The 21,882-nt window shown below is 37.6% G+C and overlaps 2 protein-coding genes across 4 annotated transcripts in view; one reads left to right on the top strand and one right to left on the bottom strand.

Moving 5' to 3' along the window:
* Window positions 1–1,106: 1,106 nt before the first annotated feature.
* Window positions 1,107–13,720, bottom strand: adck5 (aarF domain containing kinase 5). Of its 2 annotated transcripts, none has more exons than XM_059350117.1 (15): window positions 13,565–13,720; window positions 10,906–10,997; window positions 10,676–10,825; window positions 9,208–9,283; window positions 7,994–8,194; window positions 7,770–7,910; window positions 6,456–6,569; window positions 6,234–6,365; window positions 6,030–6,113; window positions 5,809–5,890; window positions 4,091–4,169; window positions 3,925–4,016; window positions 3,545–3,797; window positions 2,053–2,169; window positions 1,107–1,970 (listed from the first exon to the last, which is right to left on the bottom strand). In XM_059350117.1, exons 1-15 carry the CDS (start codon window positions 13,601–13,603, stop codon window positions 1,868–1,870), a joined length of 1,755 nt encoding a protein of 584 aa, XP_059206100.1. In that variant the 5' UTR covers window positions 13,604–13,720; the 3' UTR covers window positions 1,107–1,867. The 2 variants fall into 2 exon arrangements, with proteins under 2 accessions (XP_059206100.1, XP_059206101.1); XM_059350118.1 differs by having other exon boundaries at window positions 7,994–8,189.
* Window positions 13,721–16,026: 2,306 nt separating this feature from the next.
* Window positions 16,027–21,882, top strand: part of ctdp1 (CTD (carboxy-terminal domain, RNA polymerase II, polypeptide A) phosphatase, subunit 1) — a 101,904-nt gene continuing 96,048 nt past the window's right edge. For both annotated transcript variants that reach the window (XM_059349632.1, XM_059349631.1), the window contains exons 1-3: window positions 16,027–16,494; window positions 18,729–18,812; window positions 21,646–21,739. In XM_059349632.1, coding sequence (XP_059205615.1) covers window positions 16,193–16,494; window positions 18,729–18,812; window positions 21,646–21,739 — 480 coding nt within the window. In that variant the 5' untranslated portion in view covers window positions 16,027–16,192. The remainder of the gene's footprint in view (window positions 16,495–18,728; window positions 18,813–21,645; window positions 21,740–21,882) is intronic.

Here is a 21,882-nt window from a genome sequence, read left to right as displayed (position 1 = left end):
AAATACATTGTGGATGTGGATTTGCAGCTTTTTTTGAATTTATGTTGGAGGCTAAAACAAAGTTTACTTTATTTCACCATCATCATATAGAGAGAAAATAAAATTATGTATTTTTGTAGACCAACCCAGTAGTAGCATCACCATGGGGTCTGTTGAGAATTAGCCTATAAGATTTTTGCATAACTGCAGAAAATCTTCTGTAGCAAACACAGGTTTCTGATGCTTACACGATTTGTTCAACAGGATAATCTTCATAAATGAACACCACTTTTATGATGTTTTAAGCGTTAATGCAGCCGACAGAAGTAAATAGCTAACGTTGTGCTATAGTGAACTACACCACGGTCACATGACTTGAACGTCATTACCGTTAGCTTCAGACGCTCTCCTACAAGCTAACCAGCCATTCTTATAAACTAGCGAATCTGTAGCCTTATAAATTCTTTAACATAATTCACAATCTGCAATAGTTTGCAAGAGCACTAAAACACACAACTAGAGGCTGTATGACAGACTAGTGAGAGGGTTGCCATCTTTGTCCGGCGTGATGACGCTTTATGTCCTCGACAACCACTGAAGTCTCATTCAGCCACTTGTTAACAACCGTCTTTTTAAGGACTTGTAAAAACTCCCAAATTCACAGACCACAGATCTTATTTCAGGCATCTAATCAAAAACCCATTTAAAATCCTCATTGAGTTTGAGAGGTTAGATCCCATGGTGCTAACATGCTAATTTACTTCCTGTGGTGCCCTATTACAGTTATGAATCTTACATAGCCACAAATAGAAACACTCCATCATCGCTATGCATCCTGCAAACAGCTTTGTCTACAGAAGGAAAAATAGTATTAAAAATAAGTTGCTTCTTTCTTTAAGTCGCTTTCAAGCTAATGCATATGCTGCACGTACCGATTGCCTGCACAGTTCAGTGTTATTCTGACTGTCGTGTACTGCCCTTTTAAATAAATGCATGTCTGTTCTGCTAAATATAACAACATACCACAGATTAGCACTGACCGCAGTAGAGCACTACCACTTTTGTCCACAGGGGTCGCCAAAGTCAACAAAATGAAAGTTCCATCGTGTTGTCCAGCTGTAAATGATGAATACGGGGATACCTTAAAGAGGTAGAACATTTTATTAACAAAGTTAAAATTATGTTAGCTAGATGGCACTGGACTGATGATATGGAGTTGCTGCTAAACTCAAGAGAAATTGGAAAAAAACATCAGTGCACTGTATTGCTCTTATTAAAAATATTTAAAAATTTCTTTGCAACCTATGAAGAGACTAAAAACATTTTACATTTCTTCTCGCTCCAGTGAGGATGCAGCTTAACATAGTCATGTGTAGCTTGTTTTTTCGATTATTTTTCATAGTATTAAACATTACTCAAGGAATACACTGATTTATTTTGATGCATTGCTTCCTGACAGTGCTGCAGATCCTTCAAAAAGATAGAATAAGTGTTACACGTTTCTTAAAAAAAAACACAAAAAAAACCTGTAGCTTAAAATGGATACAACAATCAACAATTTGCTGAACTAAAATTGCACTAAAAATAATTGAAATATACATAATAATTTAATTAAAAACCTTACAACAGGCTGCTAAACTCAAACTCTGGTAGCGTATATTCAAGTGGTTTTGGTGCGTAACAGTCCTGTGGTTCAGTACGTTTTCAGACACTTTGAGGAAGTGACACCAGAGGCCAGGATGATTTGGTGTGAAAACTACATTATACGACTCGCAGCTGAGAGAGCTGCTGCAGAGGTTAAACAGGCTCCTTGTTGCATTGCATTGGATTAGCTTGTGCGTGGAATAGGTCCTCATCCTCTGTTCCTTCGTAGTGTGACATCCGTTCACTACCTCAGGTACTCGTACATGTCTGCGTCCAGAGATACGAGACCAAAGTAGGACAGGACACTCAGGAAGGAGCGCGTCAGGCTCATCGCTGCTATCTCCCATCTGTAAACCAGTCACAACATTCAGATTTGGTGGCTCGATGGTGAAATATTTGCATTGTTGCATACACTAAATTAGTCTTTACCTTAAAGCCAGTTCAAATTTAAGGCCCTCCCAAGTTGTCCTCACCCAGCGGAAGAGCCAGAGCCGGGGCAGTATCCCCGTCTTCTCTGCCTGGATCTTCCCCCAGCCTCGAACCGCGCTGGAAAACATTTTAAGATGCAACACTTTTACCAACAGGGTGCTTACATTGACTGCTCTGTAGCTCATTTTAGTGTGGACCATTTGCTGTACATTTTGGAGGACATGACAGGTTCATCGTGTGTCTAACTGTAAAATTATCTTGAACACAGCTATCGCCGTATTTAGTAAGTTAAGTGAGGTTGGAAAGCTTCCCTCTAATTTTTTCAGAGCATTTGACCACACTTTACAAACTTGAACTTTAAAATGTCAGAACATTGCCACAGAGTTATAGTCACTGCTATTAAGCATACTGGAGTCTGGAGTTACATATTAGAATATATATAAAATCTTCATTCAATCATTTTGTGCTGTGGGATTGTTTTCTGCACATGGTAGGTTACATGCAGGTTGCTGACCAATCAGCAGTGTTGTCCATAAAGTAGTCATGTTTAAGGCGAACGGTGAACTGTATGCATCAATTTGTAACTAATGAACTTTAACCCTGGTATGCCAGTGTGGTGCCTTATAGAATCGTGTTCCCTCTTCTAAAAGGGTGTTTCTCCGTAGCGCCCTATCCCCGGTTAGGATCGGGGATAAAGTTCCTTTCACTTTTATGTCTGGGAGAACGCATATCGACATGGAATAAACGGCGGTGGCTGTGGCTCAGTCCCCCGACCGGAGGGTTGGTGGTTCGATCCCTGACCTTCGCAGCCTACATGTCGAAGTATCCTTGAGCAAGATACTGAACCCCAGATTGCTCCTGATGCTGCGTTCATCGGTGTGTGAATGAATTCCCAATGGTGGCAGGTGGCACCGTTTAGGGTAGCCTCTGCCACCAGTATGAATGTGTGTGTGAAAGGGTGAATGAGCGCAGTCTGTAGTGTAAAGCGATTTGGGTGGTCGCTCCACCGGTTGCATTAGCCGGTGGCACATTAGCTAGGACAACTGATTAGACGCTATAATCGATTTTTAAGCGTAACTCGATTAAACTGTGCATGTAAACGCATGGATTGCTGCATTTTCAATGTGCTATGCTTTCACACTGTGCTTTATCAGAGGACCAAGCATTGTAAACAAATGCCACACTGTTGACGCTGTCCTTCATGTATTGGACAGAATATGTGAGTTTTCATGTCTGATGTTGATTCTCAAATTTCCACCCAAATCCAACCCAGAATGCACTTCCATTGGTTCAGGTTGCATTCTCAACAGCAGCAAACCAAACTCCTGCCCACTTGGAAGCACCAGAGTTTATCTGAGCATTCACAGCAGCAAAAACCAAACTAACTATCCAACAAAACACACCAGAGTTTGTTTCAAGCAAACCAAACAGCTCAGGTGTGTTGCCACCTAAAACACACTTCCTCTGCAGTGTAACCAGCGGCTGCACTGACCTCTTGGCCATGACAAAGTAGCGGTCCACCGGCGCTCCCAGGGTGATGTTGATGCTTCGGACCGTGTTGATGTTCCTGAACACGAGCAGCATGGGCCGAGGCATGGCCTTCAGCACCTGCATGATGCTGTCGAAGCGATTGGTGGCCATCTGGCGCATGTATGTGGTCTCCTCTCGACTCAGGATGTTGGACAGACCGAACTCCTGCATGTTGATCGGTCGCTGCAGCAGCATCTCGCAGAACAGGAAGTACTCTGCACAGGAGAAGAAATGATTGATTGTGCAGCAGCATTCTCTGATGTTGGATTTAATTCCTGAACAAATATATGGTCAAGAGTTTAATGTCATACCAAAGTTAAAAACAAGGCTAAGTGTGCTTACGTGTGACACCAAGTTTTTTGGAGTACTTCTCCATTGCTGCTTGGTCCCTCAGGACTATGGACCTCCACAGTTTACAAAGGGACACTCTGTCACTGAGGTCAAAGGTCATAGTTAGAACAGATAGATAAACATTCTCTGAGGTTGTGATTAAGCAGACAAATCTTACCGTTGACTTAGGAATTCATACAAGCCGTGGTCCAATAGTACCAACTCTGCCTTGTTATCAGGACCTCGTCGCACTAGAACTGCAAACACAAACAATATATATAAATATATCAATAATATAGAATGACCTGCCTGATGAACTCAGACTTGCAACAACAGTTAAATCGCTTTTCAAAACTTGTTTTTAACTCTTTGGTGACATTTTGGTTGTGTATGTGCTGTACATTTTATTTTCCCATGATATATAATATACTGTGTAGCCAAAAGTCAGCTTTCCACCATCCAACCTTAAAGGGATAGTTCAGGATTTTGGACATTAAGTTGTATCAAATACTTGCCAGTAATGTAGTGGATGCAAAGCATAGAATAGATAGTTCCGGAAAACTTAAAAAAATAGTGCCAAGTGAAGTTGGTTTCTGAAATGCACGAGGATGAATGAACGTCTGACCTTTTAGTGTACACATTGTTTTGTAGTTTGGTCACCCTGCAAGCTTGCAGGAACTGTCTATTCTACGATCAGAACCAGCCAGAACTCCGACACCGGAGCTCGGAACGTAAACTAATAGCTTTGGATCCACTACACTACTGTCGAGTATTTCTTACCAAGTATGTCCAAAATTCCGGACTATCCCTTTAAGTTCCACTGATTTCCTTTCGCTACTTTCAGATGGCTTTAAGGATGATTTTTCCTTCCTTCGTAATATGTACTCAGCTGGGTGTGCCACGCATCGTCCAGCATGCTTAAAAAAAACTTTGTTTAACGATAATTTAGAACAGTGCTGCAGTTCCAAATTTTTGAAAAGTATTTCTGTACTGCGATTTGTTATTAGTAATGGACCGTCATATTCCGGTACTGATGTACAATAAACTGGTAATATTGGTTGGGCTCCTCTAGCTTACTCACTTCTAAAATAAAAGCATGGCTGTGTGTAACGCCCACAAATGTCATAATGAGAATGTAACATGTGATTTCCCGCAAATGTAATAACTATTACGTTTGCAGGGAGTTATTACGTTTGTGGGGAGTGGAAAACTTCAACTTTCAATATTGTAATAACTTCCCACAAATGTAATAACGCAATAAATAATGGTCATTGTGGTTGTTGTTGTTGTTGTTTGTTTGCCTATACACACACTCCAAATAGGCTACTGACCGTGGGTGCAAAATCCAGCTGCTGGCTCTGCACGTCGCTATCACACAACAAACCCCCAGGTGAGTTTATTATGTCTACACAAGCATCAATATGTAGAGATATTTTCTGTTTCCTCGTGGTTCCGTTCATTGATGTTTCTACTTGTTAAATGTGAAGATGTGAAAGTTAGGAATCGGCGGTTAGCGACTGTTGTTATTAATTGTGTTATTACATTTGTGGGAAGTTATTACAGTATCGAAAGTTGAAGATTTCCACTTCCCCACAAACGTAATAAGTCCCTGCAAACGTAATAGTTATTACATTTGTGGGAAATTGCGTGTTACGTTTGTAGTAGGCAGCGGCTATTACGTTTGTGGAAAATGTATTACGTTTGTGGGATTATTGCATTAAAAGCTGCAGATTTTTTTACGTTTGTGGTTTATTACGTTTGTAGGCATTATTACATTTGCGCACGTTACAGCTGTGTCTCTATAGCTCTGTAGTTCAAAGACAAAGAGGTATTGAAGGACAGGGAGTGTTTTTTTGAATGCACTATTGTATTGTCTATGTACATTGATGTACTCACCATTTCCAGGATGAGGGTCAGCGTGGATGAAACCAGTGTAGAATATTTGCTCAGCAAATGTTCGGATCAGTTTATCTGCAGTCTAAAAACAATATTTGATGAGGTATTTTAGACAGTGTTCTCATGATAATACTCTATTATATTATATATATTATTTATATATATATATATTATTTACTCTATTCTGTGTACCGTTTGTTGTGTAGATTGCATCAACTCACATCTTTCAAACTCAATCCTTGTCTTTTAATTTCTTCCACATTGTTGACTTTGCAGCCATTGCAAAACTCTGCCGTCAACACTCTCTTTGAATTGGAGAGAGAAAACAGTGAAAAAGCTTTAGTCAAAGAAGGGATGGAAGCCCAGTTATTTTGTACCATTGATAATAATAATAATAATAATAATAATAATAATAATAACCTCACCTTACTTGTTTGCTCCCAGAACACTTTGGGTACAACCACAAAACCCAAATGTTTCAGCTCTTCGGCACACCTCTCTGAATTCCTGCCCTCGTTCTCAAAATCCAGCTCCTGAGCCAATGTCCCCTTCAAGTCCTAATGAGAGTAGAATAAAATCAATAAAAGGCCAAACGTCTTATCAGACATATACTGTAGGTTAACCAAGGAATACAAATGGTTTTATACCTTAAGAACCCATCGGAATCCAAAGCTGGGGTGCATAAATTTAACGACATCCAGCAGCAACTCCAATGTTCTGATATCACCATCGAAGCGATCCCTGAGGTCGATGTACTGAACCTGTGGGCACAGCAACCACAACAGGTGTTTGAGGGCTTCTGCTCAACAGTTTGGACAGTCCATCCCCCAAAAAAGATAAAAATTAGAAGTTGTTTGCTTTCACAACACTGCTTGCACGCAGAAGAATTTTATTACATTGGAAATCTAAAAATCCACCTAGTGTGTCTCTTTGGTTTTAACGACCTAATGCAGTTCATACAGTTAGAGAAAATAAAATACACTCTCAGGGGATCTAGGGATAAATTCTTTTCGGTTTGGGATCCAGTGCTGACATACTTGGGTAAACTTAAGGTTGTGCCGACTTAAGACCACTTAGCAGCCCTTTAGCATTTGCATTTACACTTGTGATATTCATCCATGTGAACTGTAGTGTTTAGTAAAGTATATAGTAAATCGTTTTTTTGTATTGTTTTTCCTTACTACAAGTATAAGTATTGTTATTGCAATTCATTTTCCTTCATATCTTCTGGATAAGTGTCCTACATGTTTTTGTTTTGTTTTGTTTTTTTGTTTGTTGTTGTTGTTTTTTTTGGGGGGGGGGGGGGGGTAATTCATACAAAAAACAAAAAATGATGTGAGCATTGGTCCAAAGTTTTCTTTTGTGAATGTTGTATTTATGTACATGTCCTGTACTATCAGCGCTCAATAAAAATAAATGTTAAAAAAAATGAAAAATAGAAGTTTTAGGTGTAGGTGGTTCAAACAATCCTCACAACCAGAGAAATCTGATACTTCTCAACGCAATAGTCTGTTTCATTCAAGGGACAACCTCCTGGTCTGAAAAATGAAGCCAATGCGGAAGTGCCTTAAACCTGCATTCTCTCTAATGACCAGCAGGGGGAAACTCCACTGGTTACAAAAAGAAGTGTGTTTGGATAAAAGTCTATGAGAAAATGACCCTATTTCTCACTTGATTTATTACCTCAGTAAATAGTTTCCTCATTTTCAGAGTTTATGCTTTGAATTCCAAGTCGTCTGCTCTACAGTGTGTTGTTCATTTAGTAAATTATGGTAAAATTTGTACCATCGTCTGTATTTATGATGGTAGTGAACTTTCTAACTTTAAACCTGGATTAACGGTCTGATTCTACAGTGTACTTTGTACGACTGATTCAATATTTACTCTCCGGCAGTTCTGTGCTTGAAAGTAACCGTGCCTGGAAAAAAAACATTGACTTTGTTCTCAGAATCAGTGCTCACCTTCACAGCAACAGGAGTCCCATCAAACAGTTCTGCCTTATGAACCTGGGCCAAGCTGGCGGCAGCTATGGGTTCATAGTCAAACTTTTTAAAAAGCTGCTCTGGGGTTTTGTTGAAGTCTTCCTCAAAGAGAGCATCGACCTGTTGCACACACAAACACCATCCTGAGAAATTTCACTTTTTTTTTACTGAGCCATGAGCCATGTTTGTGTTGCAGTTCTCACCTCTTTGCACCTCCTGTTCAAGGCCTTATCTTCCAGGATTTGCAGTGTGTGGATGTACTCAGGGGGCAGCAGGTGGTTGAAGGAACACAGACCTTGGCCGAGTTTGATGTATATTCCACCGTTGCTTACGGCTCCTTCCACCATGCTCTCTGCTGCCCTCTGGTGGCAGGCTGACATCTCAGCCACGTAGTATGGGCTGCTCTAGCAGGGGACAACGGCAGTAAGACATGACTGTCCATACGATATTGAATCAGAAATCCAAAGTACGGCTGGGCGACATATCGATATAAAAGATATATTGATATGTTTTTAAATGTGATATGGAATAAGACCAAATCGCATGTAACTATTTAGTTCAAGTTGTTTTCTTTCTTTATATATAAATGCTGCCCTTACTAGAGTTTGTCATATTTAGTTATTTTGTAATGTTCGTTATTCTTTTCTAATATAAATATATTTATTTCAGGAAAAGATTGGCCTATTTTGTTTCATTGGCTATTTGTATTTAAGATATTTTTTTATTTAAATGTGCACTTTATGGAGCTTTGATTTTTTTTAAAAAAGGTTCTCCTGTTGCTATACAGTATTTATGTTCACTTAAATAAACACTTTCAATAAAATACTTGTGACATGTCATATTTGGCTTTGACTGAACATATTGGGATCTATATCGAATATCGATATTCAGCCTAAATATATCGGGATATGACTTTTGGTCCATATCGCCCAGCCCTAATCCAAAAGTATAATGACCAACTCATGCTGCAACCATTTAAAAAAATGTATTGTGCTTTTTGTGGCATATATTACTTAATTTCTTGGTGTGCAAAAGTAAATGTGGGGCAAAGGGAACAAAGGCCCCTGGACGGCTATTAACTGTTGACTAGGAATGTGTTAAGTACCTTAGACCCAGAGGCATGCGGTCAGTATTTGTGTTAATCATTGAAGGGTGTTGTTGTTTACTACTTTTTCTCTAAGCTTTTATTTGTGTAATGTGTTACATATGATGACATTCAGCCTAAAAATGGCATCATAATACTCATGCATTTTAGTAGCTAATGTAAAAAGCAATGAAGGACATGTCTGGACTTTTTCACTATACATAATTAATACAATATGTGGATCAACAATCATTGGTTTTAGGAGTTGGAGTTAAAAAAAATTCCATCCGTAACTTTTTATTTATTAACCTTTAAACTCCATTGAGAACTTACCTCATCTTGGCCACGAAGAGCCACATTGGTGGTCCACCAGTAATCTACCGAGATGAAGAATCCCACAGAGAGAGATCTGAGGACACACAGATAAGAGGCATGCTGGAACTTTAAACATCTGCATGGTACTGGCCGGTATCAACCTAAAAAAAATAGGTTGGCTCTAATAGTCAGCTCTTATTGTGCAACGCTACTGTTCCAACCTTATCTGGAAAGCTATGCACCTATATACAGACTGCCTGTTGTTTAACAGCTTATTCTTTCTCCTCTTTTATTCCTGTCCCCCTCATGAATTATTTATTTAGTAGATGATTTTTTGGTAAGAGACAAATTCCTTGTATTTTTAAGTATACTTGACAGTGTCATATATGGATGTATTTTCTTGCAGTGAACACTTAACTGCTATGTTCAGTCATGGAAAAAATTATTAGATCATTGTTTTCTTTAATGCATTGGTCATTTTAATGGCTGGTACAACTAAAGGTACATTTGTTTGGACAAATATAACGATCAGATTCTGATACTGAAACTATTAAGCTGACATCAGCATTGGAACTGATATGGTACATTTTTCATTTATCCTTTATTTATTTTTTCGAGGAATCATTGAGGGCAACCCCTCATTTACAATGATGTCGAGAGTACAGAGAAAACACAAAACAGAGTACAGAGAAAACACAAAACAAAGAACAGAGAAAACACAAAACAAAGAACAGAGAAAACACAAAACAGAGTACAGAGAAAACACAAAACAGAGTACAGAGAAAACACAAAACAGAGTTCAGAGAAAACACAAAACAGAGTACAGAGAAAACACAAAACAGAGTTCAGAGAAAACACAAAACAGAGTATAGAGAAAACACAAAACAGAGTACAGAGAAAACACAAAACAAAGAACAGAGAAAACACAAAACAGAGTATAGAGAAAACACAAAACAAAGAACAGAGAAAACACAAAACAGAGTATAGAGAAAACAAAACAGAGTAAAGAGAAAACACAAAATAGAGTACAGAGAAAACACAAAACAGAGTACAGAGAAAGCACAAAACAGAGTACAGAGAAAACACAAAACTGCACAGAGGAAACACAAAATAAGAGTACAGAGAAAACACAAAACAAAGAACAGAGAAAACACAAAACAGAGTACAGAGAAAACACAAAACAGAGAAAACACAAAACAGCAAAGAGGAAACACATGAAAAAACATTTAAAACTATGATAACCAATAACTCTGCCTTATACTGTAACTGTTTTTAACTGGCCCAGAGTTATAATTGTGTTGAGTTTGAGTGAATGTTGTAAGATGTTCCAGGTAGAACAACCATGTTCGGGCAACACTGAGCATTACGCGATCACTAGAGCGTGTTGGATAATTACTATGTGACCAGTTTTATAGAGTGCTGAGGTATGCTGGCATGTCGCCTATTAAGACTTTATTTTTATTAGTTGACAAAAATAAAGGCAAACCTGAAGAAGCGACCAAATCCTTCTATCACAATCTTCATCCTCCTCCTGTCTCTGGGTTCGGCCACAGCATACTTGACACCCACTGCCACAGGTACAGCAACAAAGATGCCAACAACGGTCTTCCATATAAGCCCTCCACGCTTACCTTCCCTTAAAGCAGGAAACAATCCAATTCATTAAGACAGCCACGTCATCATGGATAGAGGTTAATGTGTCATGATAGCCACTACCTGAGCGAACTGAAGGATCTGGTTGTTTGGAGTGATGAGCTGGGATGTGTGCATCTCCGGAGCAGAGCCATGTGATGCAGACACAACCTTAACTAAACAGAGGAAAAGGCCACTGCATGAGAAACCCTCCCAACAACACATCTGAAACCAAATCATTATTTACCAGATTACATTTAATGTTTCATCAAACCTGTGATGACTGTGTTAGACGCTATTAACATACCATGGGACAGGTTGCTCTGACTGTATGAGGATACTTTGCCAATGTAGTGTGAAAAATTAAATGAAAGAAAAACACAAAAACATTGGCATGGACAGTTCTCGCCTCTCAGTTGTCAAAAATACCCGATAAAAGAGCCAGACAGATATCGGTTGACAGATATTATCGGCCAATATTGGCATATCAAAGGCATATCTGTATAAGTATATATACTGTACTAAATGTGCCGTAATGAGAACTTTTTTTGCACAATATATAATGCAGAAAATGTTGCCTGGTGTGATTAAGAAATTGTATTAGCCATTTTTTTTTATTTTATAGTCAGCAATTGACTGAACGGTAATGATGTTTATTTGGGTATTTATTTTATTCCTATTTATCTTTATTTTCTCAGTTATCATTTATAATATTGGCTGACATTGTAATACATTGTTTGTGTAGTGTATAGCAATGTTTAATAATGTTTGAGGAAGTAGCTCTCTGGGTACATGTGCAGAGTGGTGAAAAATCAGTGCACAATCCACATAAAAAAATGTTTCATTCCAGCTAAAAAGAAATACTGTATTGGCCACCTTATCGGTTTTTCGAAGAATTCTCCCCAGTTAAATCAGTACCAGCATTAGTCTCAGATATCCCATATCGGTCACTCTCTACCTCATAGTAGACACTTCATCGGGCTTGAACATTGCAGCCTTTTCATTTGAAAAATTCACAACTGCATTTTTTCTTTGTGGCCCTCAATTATATGCTGGTTCTCTAGTTTGGCCCTCTGTTGTTAAAACTTGGAGCACCCCTTTTTTAAACCCTGCCCCTTCAGTGGGATGTTGGATCATGGTAGGGCTGGGCGATATGGACCAAAAGTCATATCCTGATATATTTAGGATGAATATCTATATACGATATATATCCAGATAGTTTTATGCAAAGTGAGAGCAAAAGTTAAGTCAAAGTCAAATATGACATGTCACAAGTATTTTTTTTGAAACCGTTAATTTAAGTGAACATAAATACTGTATAACAACAGGAGTGACTTTTTTTTTAAAATCAAAGCTCCATAAAGTACACATTTAAATAAGAAAATGTCAATCAATCTTGTTCTGAAATAAAAATATTTACATGAGAAAATAATAACGAACATTACAAAAGAACTAAATATGACAATTCCTAGTAAGAGCAGCATTTATAGATAAAGAAAGACTTTTTTAAACTATATCGATAAGCGATATGGTCTAATTCCATATCACATTTAAAAATATATTGATATATCTTTTATATTGATATATCGCCCAGCCCCAGATCATGCTAGTTCAGTTAATGCTTGTCTTGCTAGATTTGGTGACTACCTAGGTGGCCTACAAGCCAAGCAAATGCCACTAAAGACCTGACTTATATCAAGCTCTATACACAAGACACAAAATAGTGTGTTGAGTAACAGCAATAGTGTGTGTATGCCGGGAAGGAAGAAGAGGGAGGGGGTCTACATCAAGGCCAATGTGACCAGCCGGGGTACTTAGTTGTTTTTGTTTGCTGTCTGCATCTGAGGGACAAAATGTTTCCAGAGTTGACAAATTGATGTACAGATAGCAGTGATGTCAGGGACCTGAGCACTGAAATATCAAACAAACTCTGTCACACCCTGAGTGATGTTTCCCATCACCCACAACACAATGAATGACACAACAGTGAGTGATGATGACTAGTTAGCTGTTGTCTGGGCTAATACTGTAACAGTGCGTCATTAATTATTGTGAAGTTTTATAAGGAGGCATGCCTTGCTGTTACCTATGGCTGGGCGATATATCGATATATTTTTAAATGTGATATAGAATTAGACCATATCGCATATATTGATATAGTTCACATTTGCACTGTGATCCTTGCTCCAGGCAAGCTGCAGCTTTTATTTAAGATATTTTTTAATCTAATTGTGCACTTTATGGAGCTTTGATTTTTTTTTATAAAAGGTACTCCTCTCATACAGTTTTTATGTTCACTTAAATAAACGGTTTCAATAAAACTACTTGTGACATGTCACATTTGGCTTAGACTTTGACTGAACATTTACTCTCACTTTGCGATAAAAATATGGGGATATATATCATATATCGATATTCAGCCAAAATATATCGGGATATGACTTTTGGTCCATATCACCCAGCCATACTTGCTGTTACCTGTTAAACTACATTACAGCTGCAAATGAATCTAAGCAAACATGACAACTCTATCCACTGAATGTTGAATAGCACTACGCATATGTCCAGTTTATATTCTATATTCACAAAATACAGCTTCAGCTCCTCAACACCCTGCAACAGTCTGCTGGTATATGTTGCCCACACGACCAGCTAGTTACAGTTAACGTGGCTGTAGGTCAAGTAGCTAACTTTAGCTAAAGCTAACCAGGCATAAAACGAGTTAAAGATATTGTTTATTTACCCCTCGAGTTGTCTCCCCTGTCATCTTTGCTGGGTTCATAAAAACGCTCTGCTCACAATGATGAATTAATGTCCTGTGAAATGTAGCCGACCACTGGGAGCGCCTCCTTAATCAATCTCCAGCTATCTGACGTTACTAGCATGTCTACTAGCTATTGGTTCAGCCGAAGAGTGAAGACGAGAGCAAGAGCATGCCCGTCTCCCAGCAACCCACTTCCGGTTACTTTGCACTGTTCATTCATAAGTCTATTGACATAGATCTATTTTCTCTATCAGTACATTTGAAGGTTTTTAACCCTATAAAGCCAAGTGTATCACATTTGATACACATGTTGAGACCTCTACATCATCAGTCTGATTTTTTTTTTTCCTGAAAAACCTGATGTATACATGTGTTGGAGATTAAAAACAAACTGAGCAACAAATTGCACAAAAATACCAGATGTAGCAAAAATGATACAGGTTCATTGCTGGGTGAAAACTTCATATCAGCAGATAAATAATTTTTTTCTTGCATATTTGAATTAAATGTTAAAAGGAAAGTCTTAATAGGATAAAAATGTTAGGTTTTATGTTTTTGTTAGTTCAAGAAAAACAAACTGTGAGCAACAAATTGTATAAAAAGGACCTGATGTATCAAATATGATACAAATTAGAATTCATATATGCAAATTTATTTATTTATTTTTGTCAGCAGGTTCAATAAATACTCAAGTTTTAAAAAAATATAATTTTCTGGCAATTATTTGACGGTTCAGGCTTTATAGGGTTAAGCAAGGTGTTGCCATTGCAATTTAGCAACGACAAAAATATATCGATATTTGATTCTAATTGTTAGATTTATTTATCATAACAAAAGTTTCCTTCTTAAAAAATCTCTCCTGCTTTGATAGGAATGTTTCTTTCTTTCTCTTTTTTTTTTTTTGAGGTGGGGGGCACCACACACCACACGTGTGTATGTGTGTGTGTGTGTGTTTGTGTGTGTGTCCTGGCTAGTGAGCTGCTTGTAAATGCCCTAATACAATTGTATTTATTTGGATTGAATTAAACTAATGCTGGAGGGGTTGGGATGATGCACTGGCATTGATTTTAGAGGGAAAGAAAGATACTGACAATACTTCCACATCAACCTTTGATACTGTTTGTCAATTACTGTTTTTTGATACTGTTGATACTGTTGTCAATTTTCAGTGTATTTGCACTGGCAACACAATTGTATAGGTTTAATATAATTTTCCTTAGCCTTGCACTAGAGCTGCAACAATTATTCGATTAATCGAACAATAATCGATTATTAAATTAATGGTCAACTATTTTGATAATCGAATAATTGGTTTGAGCAGTTTTTTTTAAAGACAATAAGTCCAAATTCTCTGATTTCAGCTTCTTCAAAGTGAATATTTATGGTTTCTTTGTTCCACACCAGTTGAACACCAGTTGAAGTCTGATTAAGTGAGTGGACATGCAGACTGCAGAGATTTATCTTGACAGTGCACTCTCTGATAGGAGGTACCCAATGATACGTCATTTATTATACCAAGTGGTTCGAGGCGGCATGCCCTTGTCCTATTGTTTTATTGACTTATTAGTCATTTATTCTCCGTCTACTTTACCTTGCAACGCTAACTTTAGAAGTTAATTATTGGAGGCAGCCTATTATTTAGGGAATTTATTATTATTATTATTATTATTATTATTATTATTATTATACCTTGAGAATTGTTAATGCAACAGTAAAATATTTACGCTCCTCACTACACCTGAGTCTGCACTTCCTAAATGCACTTTAATAACAGTTATGTACAGCAGTGAATGCTGCAGCTACGGTTAAAACAAGAGAAAGAAAAGAGGCACCACCGCAGACAGTGCCACATGAGACATTAGTGAAGTGTTATTTATTACATCATCTTACATCAGGTAGGTCTCTGCGGCCCCCAGGGTCCTCATCTCAAGCTATATGGAAAGTAAACAAAAACAGAAAACAAGTAAAGGGTTGCGTGGCTTGAATGGATCTTGTCATTATAACTAGATTTGTTGGGATTTATGTTTTGAATATGTCACATATTAAACCCAGTATATTTTGCGCCTATGTGCGTTGCTGTCAGTGCACAGAAGAAGACACATTCAGCAAGTTACATTTAGCCACAACAAAACCGGAAACGAGGACTGGGCTTCAAAAGAAAGGTCGTAAAAATGGTTACTAAATTCAAAAAGAGCGATATGCGGGTCATATCCATCATAAAACTCACTCGTAATAATAAATTAGATAACATCATAAGATATATGGTGAAACTGTGGTTCTGTGTTCCAAAGAACCATGTGGCTAGCATTTAATGGGGTATTTTATTTTGAAACTTGTGGCAGATGTGTTTTTCATGTATCTGGCTGCATGGTGGACCGGAAGCTGTAGCTCCCCGTGTCGCTGCAGTGTTGCGCTTTCCTGTTTACGGGCGGGAAGAGCGAACTGGAAGCTACTGTGTTCAAATCGGCAGCACATTTGTTTTAAATCTCCCAATGCTCATGGGTTGCAAGTTTTAATGATCCACGGGACGTTGCGAAGTCTAGCGGATACGTTTTAAGTGGACCGTTGCTGACAGTTAAAGGGATTTTTGGAGAGTATACAAGGCAGATGGAGGATCCTCCTGCAGATTCAGGCGGTGGTGGTGGTGGCGGCGGCGGTGCAGCAGCGGAGGGCCCCGTGGTGCAGGTGGCAGATATCTGCTGGCCGGCCGGGGCTCTCCCTCTACGGCTTTTAGAGTGGAAAGTCAAACCTGGGTGTCTTGTCAATGTGGACTCCGTGTTAGCACTGTGTGCTCCCATAGCCCAGGAGAACACAGAGGCTGCCAGGCTACCGGAGAGAAAGGTGAAATCGGACCGTGCTGGAGTAGTGAAGGAGCTTTGCTGTCAACTTGGACAAGTCATACCTCCCGGGTGAGTCACTAGCTGATGTTCACCGACCTGCCCCCTGTCCTGACAGGACACGGGCAACATGTCAGCAGTAGTTCTGGTACCGCTTTTACAGCTGCTGACTTTACCCGCAGTGTAACGTTAGCTAGCTAACGAGCTAACATTGCTATACACAAGTGCTAGGTAACGTTAGCTTGTTTGCTAGCTGTACTCGAACCACCACTCACAGGCAGCGTTTGCTCGTTCTGGCGTCAAGTCCGTCAAAATAAACAAGCAGACCCTTGCCATGACTTTCAAAATAAAATGCATTGTTTAGGAGAGTTTGTTTTTGAACATTGCAGCCTTTTCATTCATAGTAGGGATAAAACCCAATTATAAGCAGAATTTTAACGAATGTTACTTGAATTTATCTTGTTTATCTGTCTTTTTTAAACCTCTGAAGTCCAGGAGATTTTGGTTCAAATTTGTCAACTCCCTATGCATTCATTTCAGTCTCTGTTTAGCTTCTTTCAGTCTGTCCTTACATCACATGCATGGCTCCTTTTTCTCCACACAAACTTTAGCATCTTTCAGTCTGTCCTTACATCACATGCATGGCTCCTTTTTCTCCACACAAACTTGGCTATCAGTCAGATTTTTCATTTTATTTTAATTCACAAAGTTTAAAGCTGCCAGGAACCGAAAATACAAACAAAAGACAAAGGTGTCTATGGAAATGTACCATTTTTTAACCATTTATACACACAAAAACAGCAGAATAAATAATAAAAACTACAAAACAGTCTCTTTGCATGTAAATTAAAAATAGTAACAGTTTTCATTGTAGAAAGAAAATTCACATTGTAAAAATGGTCTAGAAACATAAATGACACACTGAAAGCTCCTATGATTGCACTTTCAACTGGCTTTCTCATCTTGTCTACATAACATATATAATTAATGTATTACTGTAAATAAAACGTGTATTTTCAATAAGCAGATGGACTCCAGAGGGTTAAGATAGTTTGCTCTTGAACATTGCAGCCTTTTCAGTCATAGTGGAGATAAAACCCCTATTATAAGCATAATTTTAACGAACGTTACCTGAATTCATAATGGCTTTTTTAGTATACTTGCAAGCATGCTTACAGGCAAAACATTTTGACGCTTTTATTTTGAAGGCGTAACCACTTGAAGTGTTGTGTCGTTTTTTGTAGCTTGACGCAGCCGCTCCTCGTGTGCGTGCAGTGTGTACAAGCTGTGTAGGTTGACAGGTAGAGGACTGGCCCCAGGCTGCTCATGTTCCACTCAGTTTTCACCGCCTGTTTTAGTGCTTGCTTCTGCTTTTTCGCCCATTATCTTCAAATAACAGATGCACTTTTATGAAGCAGCTGCACATGTTTAAAAACATCCCTCTGATATAAATAAACATTTATGATTCAGAACATAAAATCATTAGTCCTAATACAAAGCAAAACAACTGTATGCCAAGCTATTAATTATTGTGACTGACACCTTTAAATGACTGGACTTAGTTTGAATCAAGGTAGGGCTGTGCAATATATTATCAATATAAAAAATATCGATATATTTTTAAAAGTGATATTGATTTAGACCATATCGCATATATCAATATTTTTTTCTTTCTTTATATATAAATGCTGCCCTTACTAGGGTTTGTCATATTTAGTTCTTTTGTAATGCTTGTTCTTCCTTTCTCTTACAAATGTATTTATTTCAGAATTTTTTATTTTATTTCATAGGCTATTTTTATTTTAAATGTACACTTTATGAAGCCTTGATTTTAGTAAAAAGGTTCTCCTGTTAAACAGTGTTTATGTTCACTTAAATAAACGGTTTTAATAAAACTACTTGTGACATGTCATATTTGGCTTTGACTTTGACTGAACATTTGCTCTCACTCTGTGATAAAAATATCGGGATATATATCATATATCGATATTCAGCCTAAATATATCAAGATATGACTTTTGGTCCATATCGCCCAGCCCTAATTCAAGGTAAAAACCAAACCCTTGTCAGTCACTCAAAGCAAATTGCTAACATATAGTTTGAGGCTCACCGCTAATCAGTGAGGTGCAAGTAATAAAACATGTCTGATAAACTTTATTTATACCGAGGCCTTGCATGCAAAAAAAAGTAATTGTTCGTTTAAAGAGATCCTGCCAATTTATGCAACTGTTGCACTATTACTGGTTCACCGGAAAGTACATATTATTGACACTAATATGTGTTTCCTTTGTTTTCTTTTTCTACAGCGGTGTCATCGTCAGAATAGAAGAATGCAGCCATCCAATAGTGATGAAGGGTTTATGTGCTGAATGTGGCCAGGACCTGACTCAGTAAGGAAAACACTTTTTTATGGATGCACAGTATATTAATATTAATATTTAGTTTGCACACATACACTGAAACAGCAAGCAGTGAATGTGTCCTCTGCATTCAACTCATCCTTTACACACCAGTGAACACACCATGCTTAGGAGCAGTGGGGCAGTTAGGTGCCTGGCTCAATGGCACTTCAGTCCTGACCTGTTAGTCCTGGGATTCAAACCGACAACCCCCTGGTTACAAGCCAGATTCCTAAACTCTAGGCCCCAGACTGCCCATATGACATATTTATATATATATATATATATATATATATATATATATATAAAGGGGAGGCAGATAAAGGGATATTGATATATACTGTATTATTCTGATTATAAATTAGCATGTAAATTATTAATTGATAATGCAAAGCCAAATTAACTCACTCATTGACTTAACAAGTGCATGGCGGTATGCACCTGTAAACTTGGTTTGTGATCAGCCAATAAATGACATGTCGGATTTGACAGATTATGTCAAAGCACTATATTTGAATTATTTTGCAAATCACTAAAAAAGCCAAAGTACTATTTGTGAAATTTGATGCACTTTACTAGAACATTAAATGAACATTTGAAGAGTGTGAACTTGCCCTCAGGAGTGCATAATAATTCGCTTTTTAAAACGCACACAAAAAAATGTTCTGTTATCTATTCTGCCCTACAAAGTCTAATTGCAGTAACTACATTTTTGGTCAAAGCTATAAGTTATAACTAAAAATGAACTCCTTGGTGTCTGTTTTATCTTGTGACAAAGTTTTAGATTTCAATTTAGGAAAAAAACAAAGCAGTAATTGCACTTACCACTGCTCTGCTTTCGATATATTTATACTAATTTAAACATAAAAATAATATAAATTATAAGTTTATTTGATTAGGAAATTATTATCTAGATAGTGATTAAGTAAAAAAGTGAGATAAAATGTTGTAAAGACTAAAACATAACATTACTTTATGATATTAAGTGTTAAACACTTTTAAACACACTGATAACAAAACCAATTCGAAAATGTTTATTCACTGAAAACAAAATATAAAAGCTGAAAGAAGACGACAACATTGTAGTTACTGCATTTTATTATTGTTTATACTGTTTGTGCATTACTATTAGAACCTTTTACAGCAAAACCACAGTGCAGTAACTACATTTTTGGGGTCAAAGGTCAAATAAATCATGATTTTTGAGAATAAAAATGACATCAGTACATGTCGACCCTAAACCTTCCCAGGCAGGTTGGTTTTATGAGGTTAATTTTCAAACAGATAAACTTTTTGAAAATATTTTTTTGAATTTGATGTACTCCGTTATTATTTAGGTTTTACACAGCAGCCTAACTTCTTTGGAATTAGGGTTGCATGTTATTATGGATATATATGTTTGTGTGACCCACACACTGGGCTTCACTGATCTCAAAACATCCCTACAGAATGAATCTAAAGTTACTGCTCGCATTAAGTGAAAAAGACAATTGAGAGTCGAATGCATTTGTGGTGGATTTGGTTTTATTTGAGACCATCAGGTGGCACCAGAGATCAGAATGAGAGAGAGCTGAGTGCAACTCAGGTCATGAATCAAGTTTTCTCACTCTTCACTCTCCCTGATGTCAGTTAGATAAAGATGTCAAACGTTCAGCTCTCAGTTAGAATTCAACACAAGCTACTGCAGATTGTATTGGTAATAAAAAAAAAGAGTGCCGGTGTGTCATTACTGCGAGATAAAAGTTGCTTGAAATGTAAATATAAAAGTTGTATTTGACGAATATACATGTTGAGAATGGCACTGAATTATTAAACAGCAGAAAAGATGATTTATGTATTCTGCCCTACAAAGCCTAACTGCCGTAACTACGCAAGGGGTAAAACTGAGAAAAACTTCTTTAAAGTGTTTTAACTGGCCAGCCAAATGGGTTATAGGTAGCTAAGTGATATAACACTTATTTCTACATGTATCAATGATGTAATTTTTATGCTTAAAAATCATGACGATTTATTTGACCTTTGACCCAAAAAATGTAGTTACTGCACTCCCGGTTTTGCATTACTGTTAGAACCTTTTACAGCAATGCAAAAGCAGAGTGCACTAACTACAATGTTGTTGTCTTCTTTCAGCTATTATATTTTGCTCTCGGTGAATAAACATTTCCAAATTGATTTTGTTATAAGTGTATTTAAAAGTGTTTATCAACTCTATTCAAATAATTGTCTATTTCATACTCAATATAATTAAGTGTTATATTATAAAGAAATGTTATATTTTAGTCTTAATATAATTTTATCTCACCTTTTTACTTAATCAATCACTATGTAGATAATAATTTCCCTATCAAATAAAATTATAATTTCTAATATTCGCGTTCAACACAATGAAGAAATACAAGGCTACACTGCTTTTGTTTTATGTTTAAATGCGTAAATATATCCAAAGCAGAGCGCGGTAAGTGAACTTACTGCTTTGATTTTGAGTTGGATTTTGTAGTTACTGCAATTTTTATGTCATTTTTTCTCTAAGATAAAGCTAAATTGAAATCTAAAACTTTGTCAGAACATAAATCAAGGAGTTAATTTTTAGTTATAACTCAGTTTCAACCTAAAATGTAGTTACTGCTGTTAGGCTTTTATAGGGGCAGTATTAATAGACTGCAAATAATCAGCTCAGTGACTTGCTACCTGTTGTATTGTCTGTGCTGCTGAGTTGTTTGTCAAAGCTGCTATTCTTCTCAGTCACACTATGCTGAAGGACCTAAAAGATGTACAAACCACAAAATGCACGACTCCCACACTTCTCCTTTTTTTTCCTTCTCAGGCTGCAGAGCACGAACGGGAACCAGCAAACTCCCATCTCCACAGCAACCGTCTCCATGGTGCACAGTGTCCCTGAGCTGATGGTCAGCTCAGAGGTGAGTCATATGATGGAGAAGCATGGGAAAGTGGGCTAGTAGGCCACATGTACTTCATATTCATGCCATTATATGATCTCAGTGTGTGTGTGTTGTTAGTGGAAGCGTGGTTCCTCCAGGAAGCCTTGGAATATTTCTCCAAG

Source organism: Centropristis striata, chromosome 14, assembly GCF_030273125.1.
Source record: "Centropristis striata isolate RG_2023a ecotype Rhode Island chromosome 14, C.striata_1.0, whole genome shotgun sequence".
Taxonomy (NCBI): domain Eukaryota; kingdom Metazoa; phylum Chordata; class Actinopteri; order Perciformes; family Serranidae; genus Centropristis; species Centropristis striata.
The sequence above is the reverse complement of the archived record's forward strand: the minus strand, read 5'-3'. Positions and strand labels throughout refer to the sequence as shown.

Bases quoted from the DNA above. Each gene is read 5' to 3' on its own strand.
- adck5 (XM_059350117.1), bottom strand. From the start codon at position 13,603: ATGAACCCAGCAAAGATGACAGGGGAGACAACTCGAGGG. The intron at 10,998-13,564 runs GTAAATAAACAA...TCCTCTGTTTAG, and splicing joins CAGGGGAGACAACTCGAGGG to TTAAGGTTGTGTCTGCATCA. The intron at 4,017-4,090 runs GTAAGATTTGTC...CTTTGACCTCAG, and splicing joins TATGAATTCCTAAGTCAACG to TGACAGAGTGTCCCTTTGTA.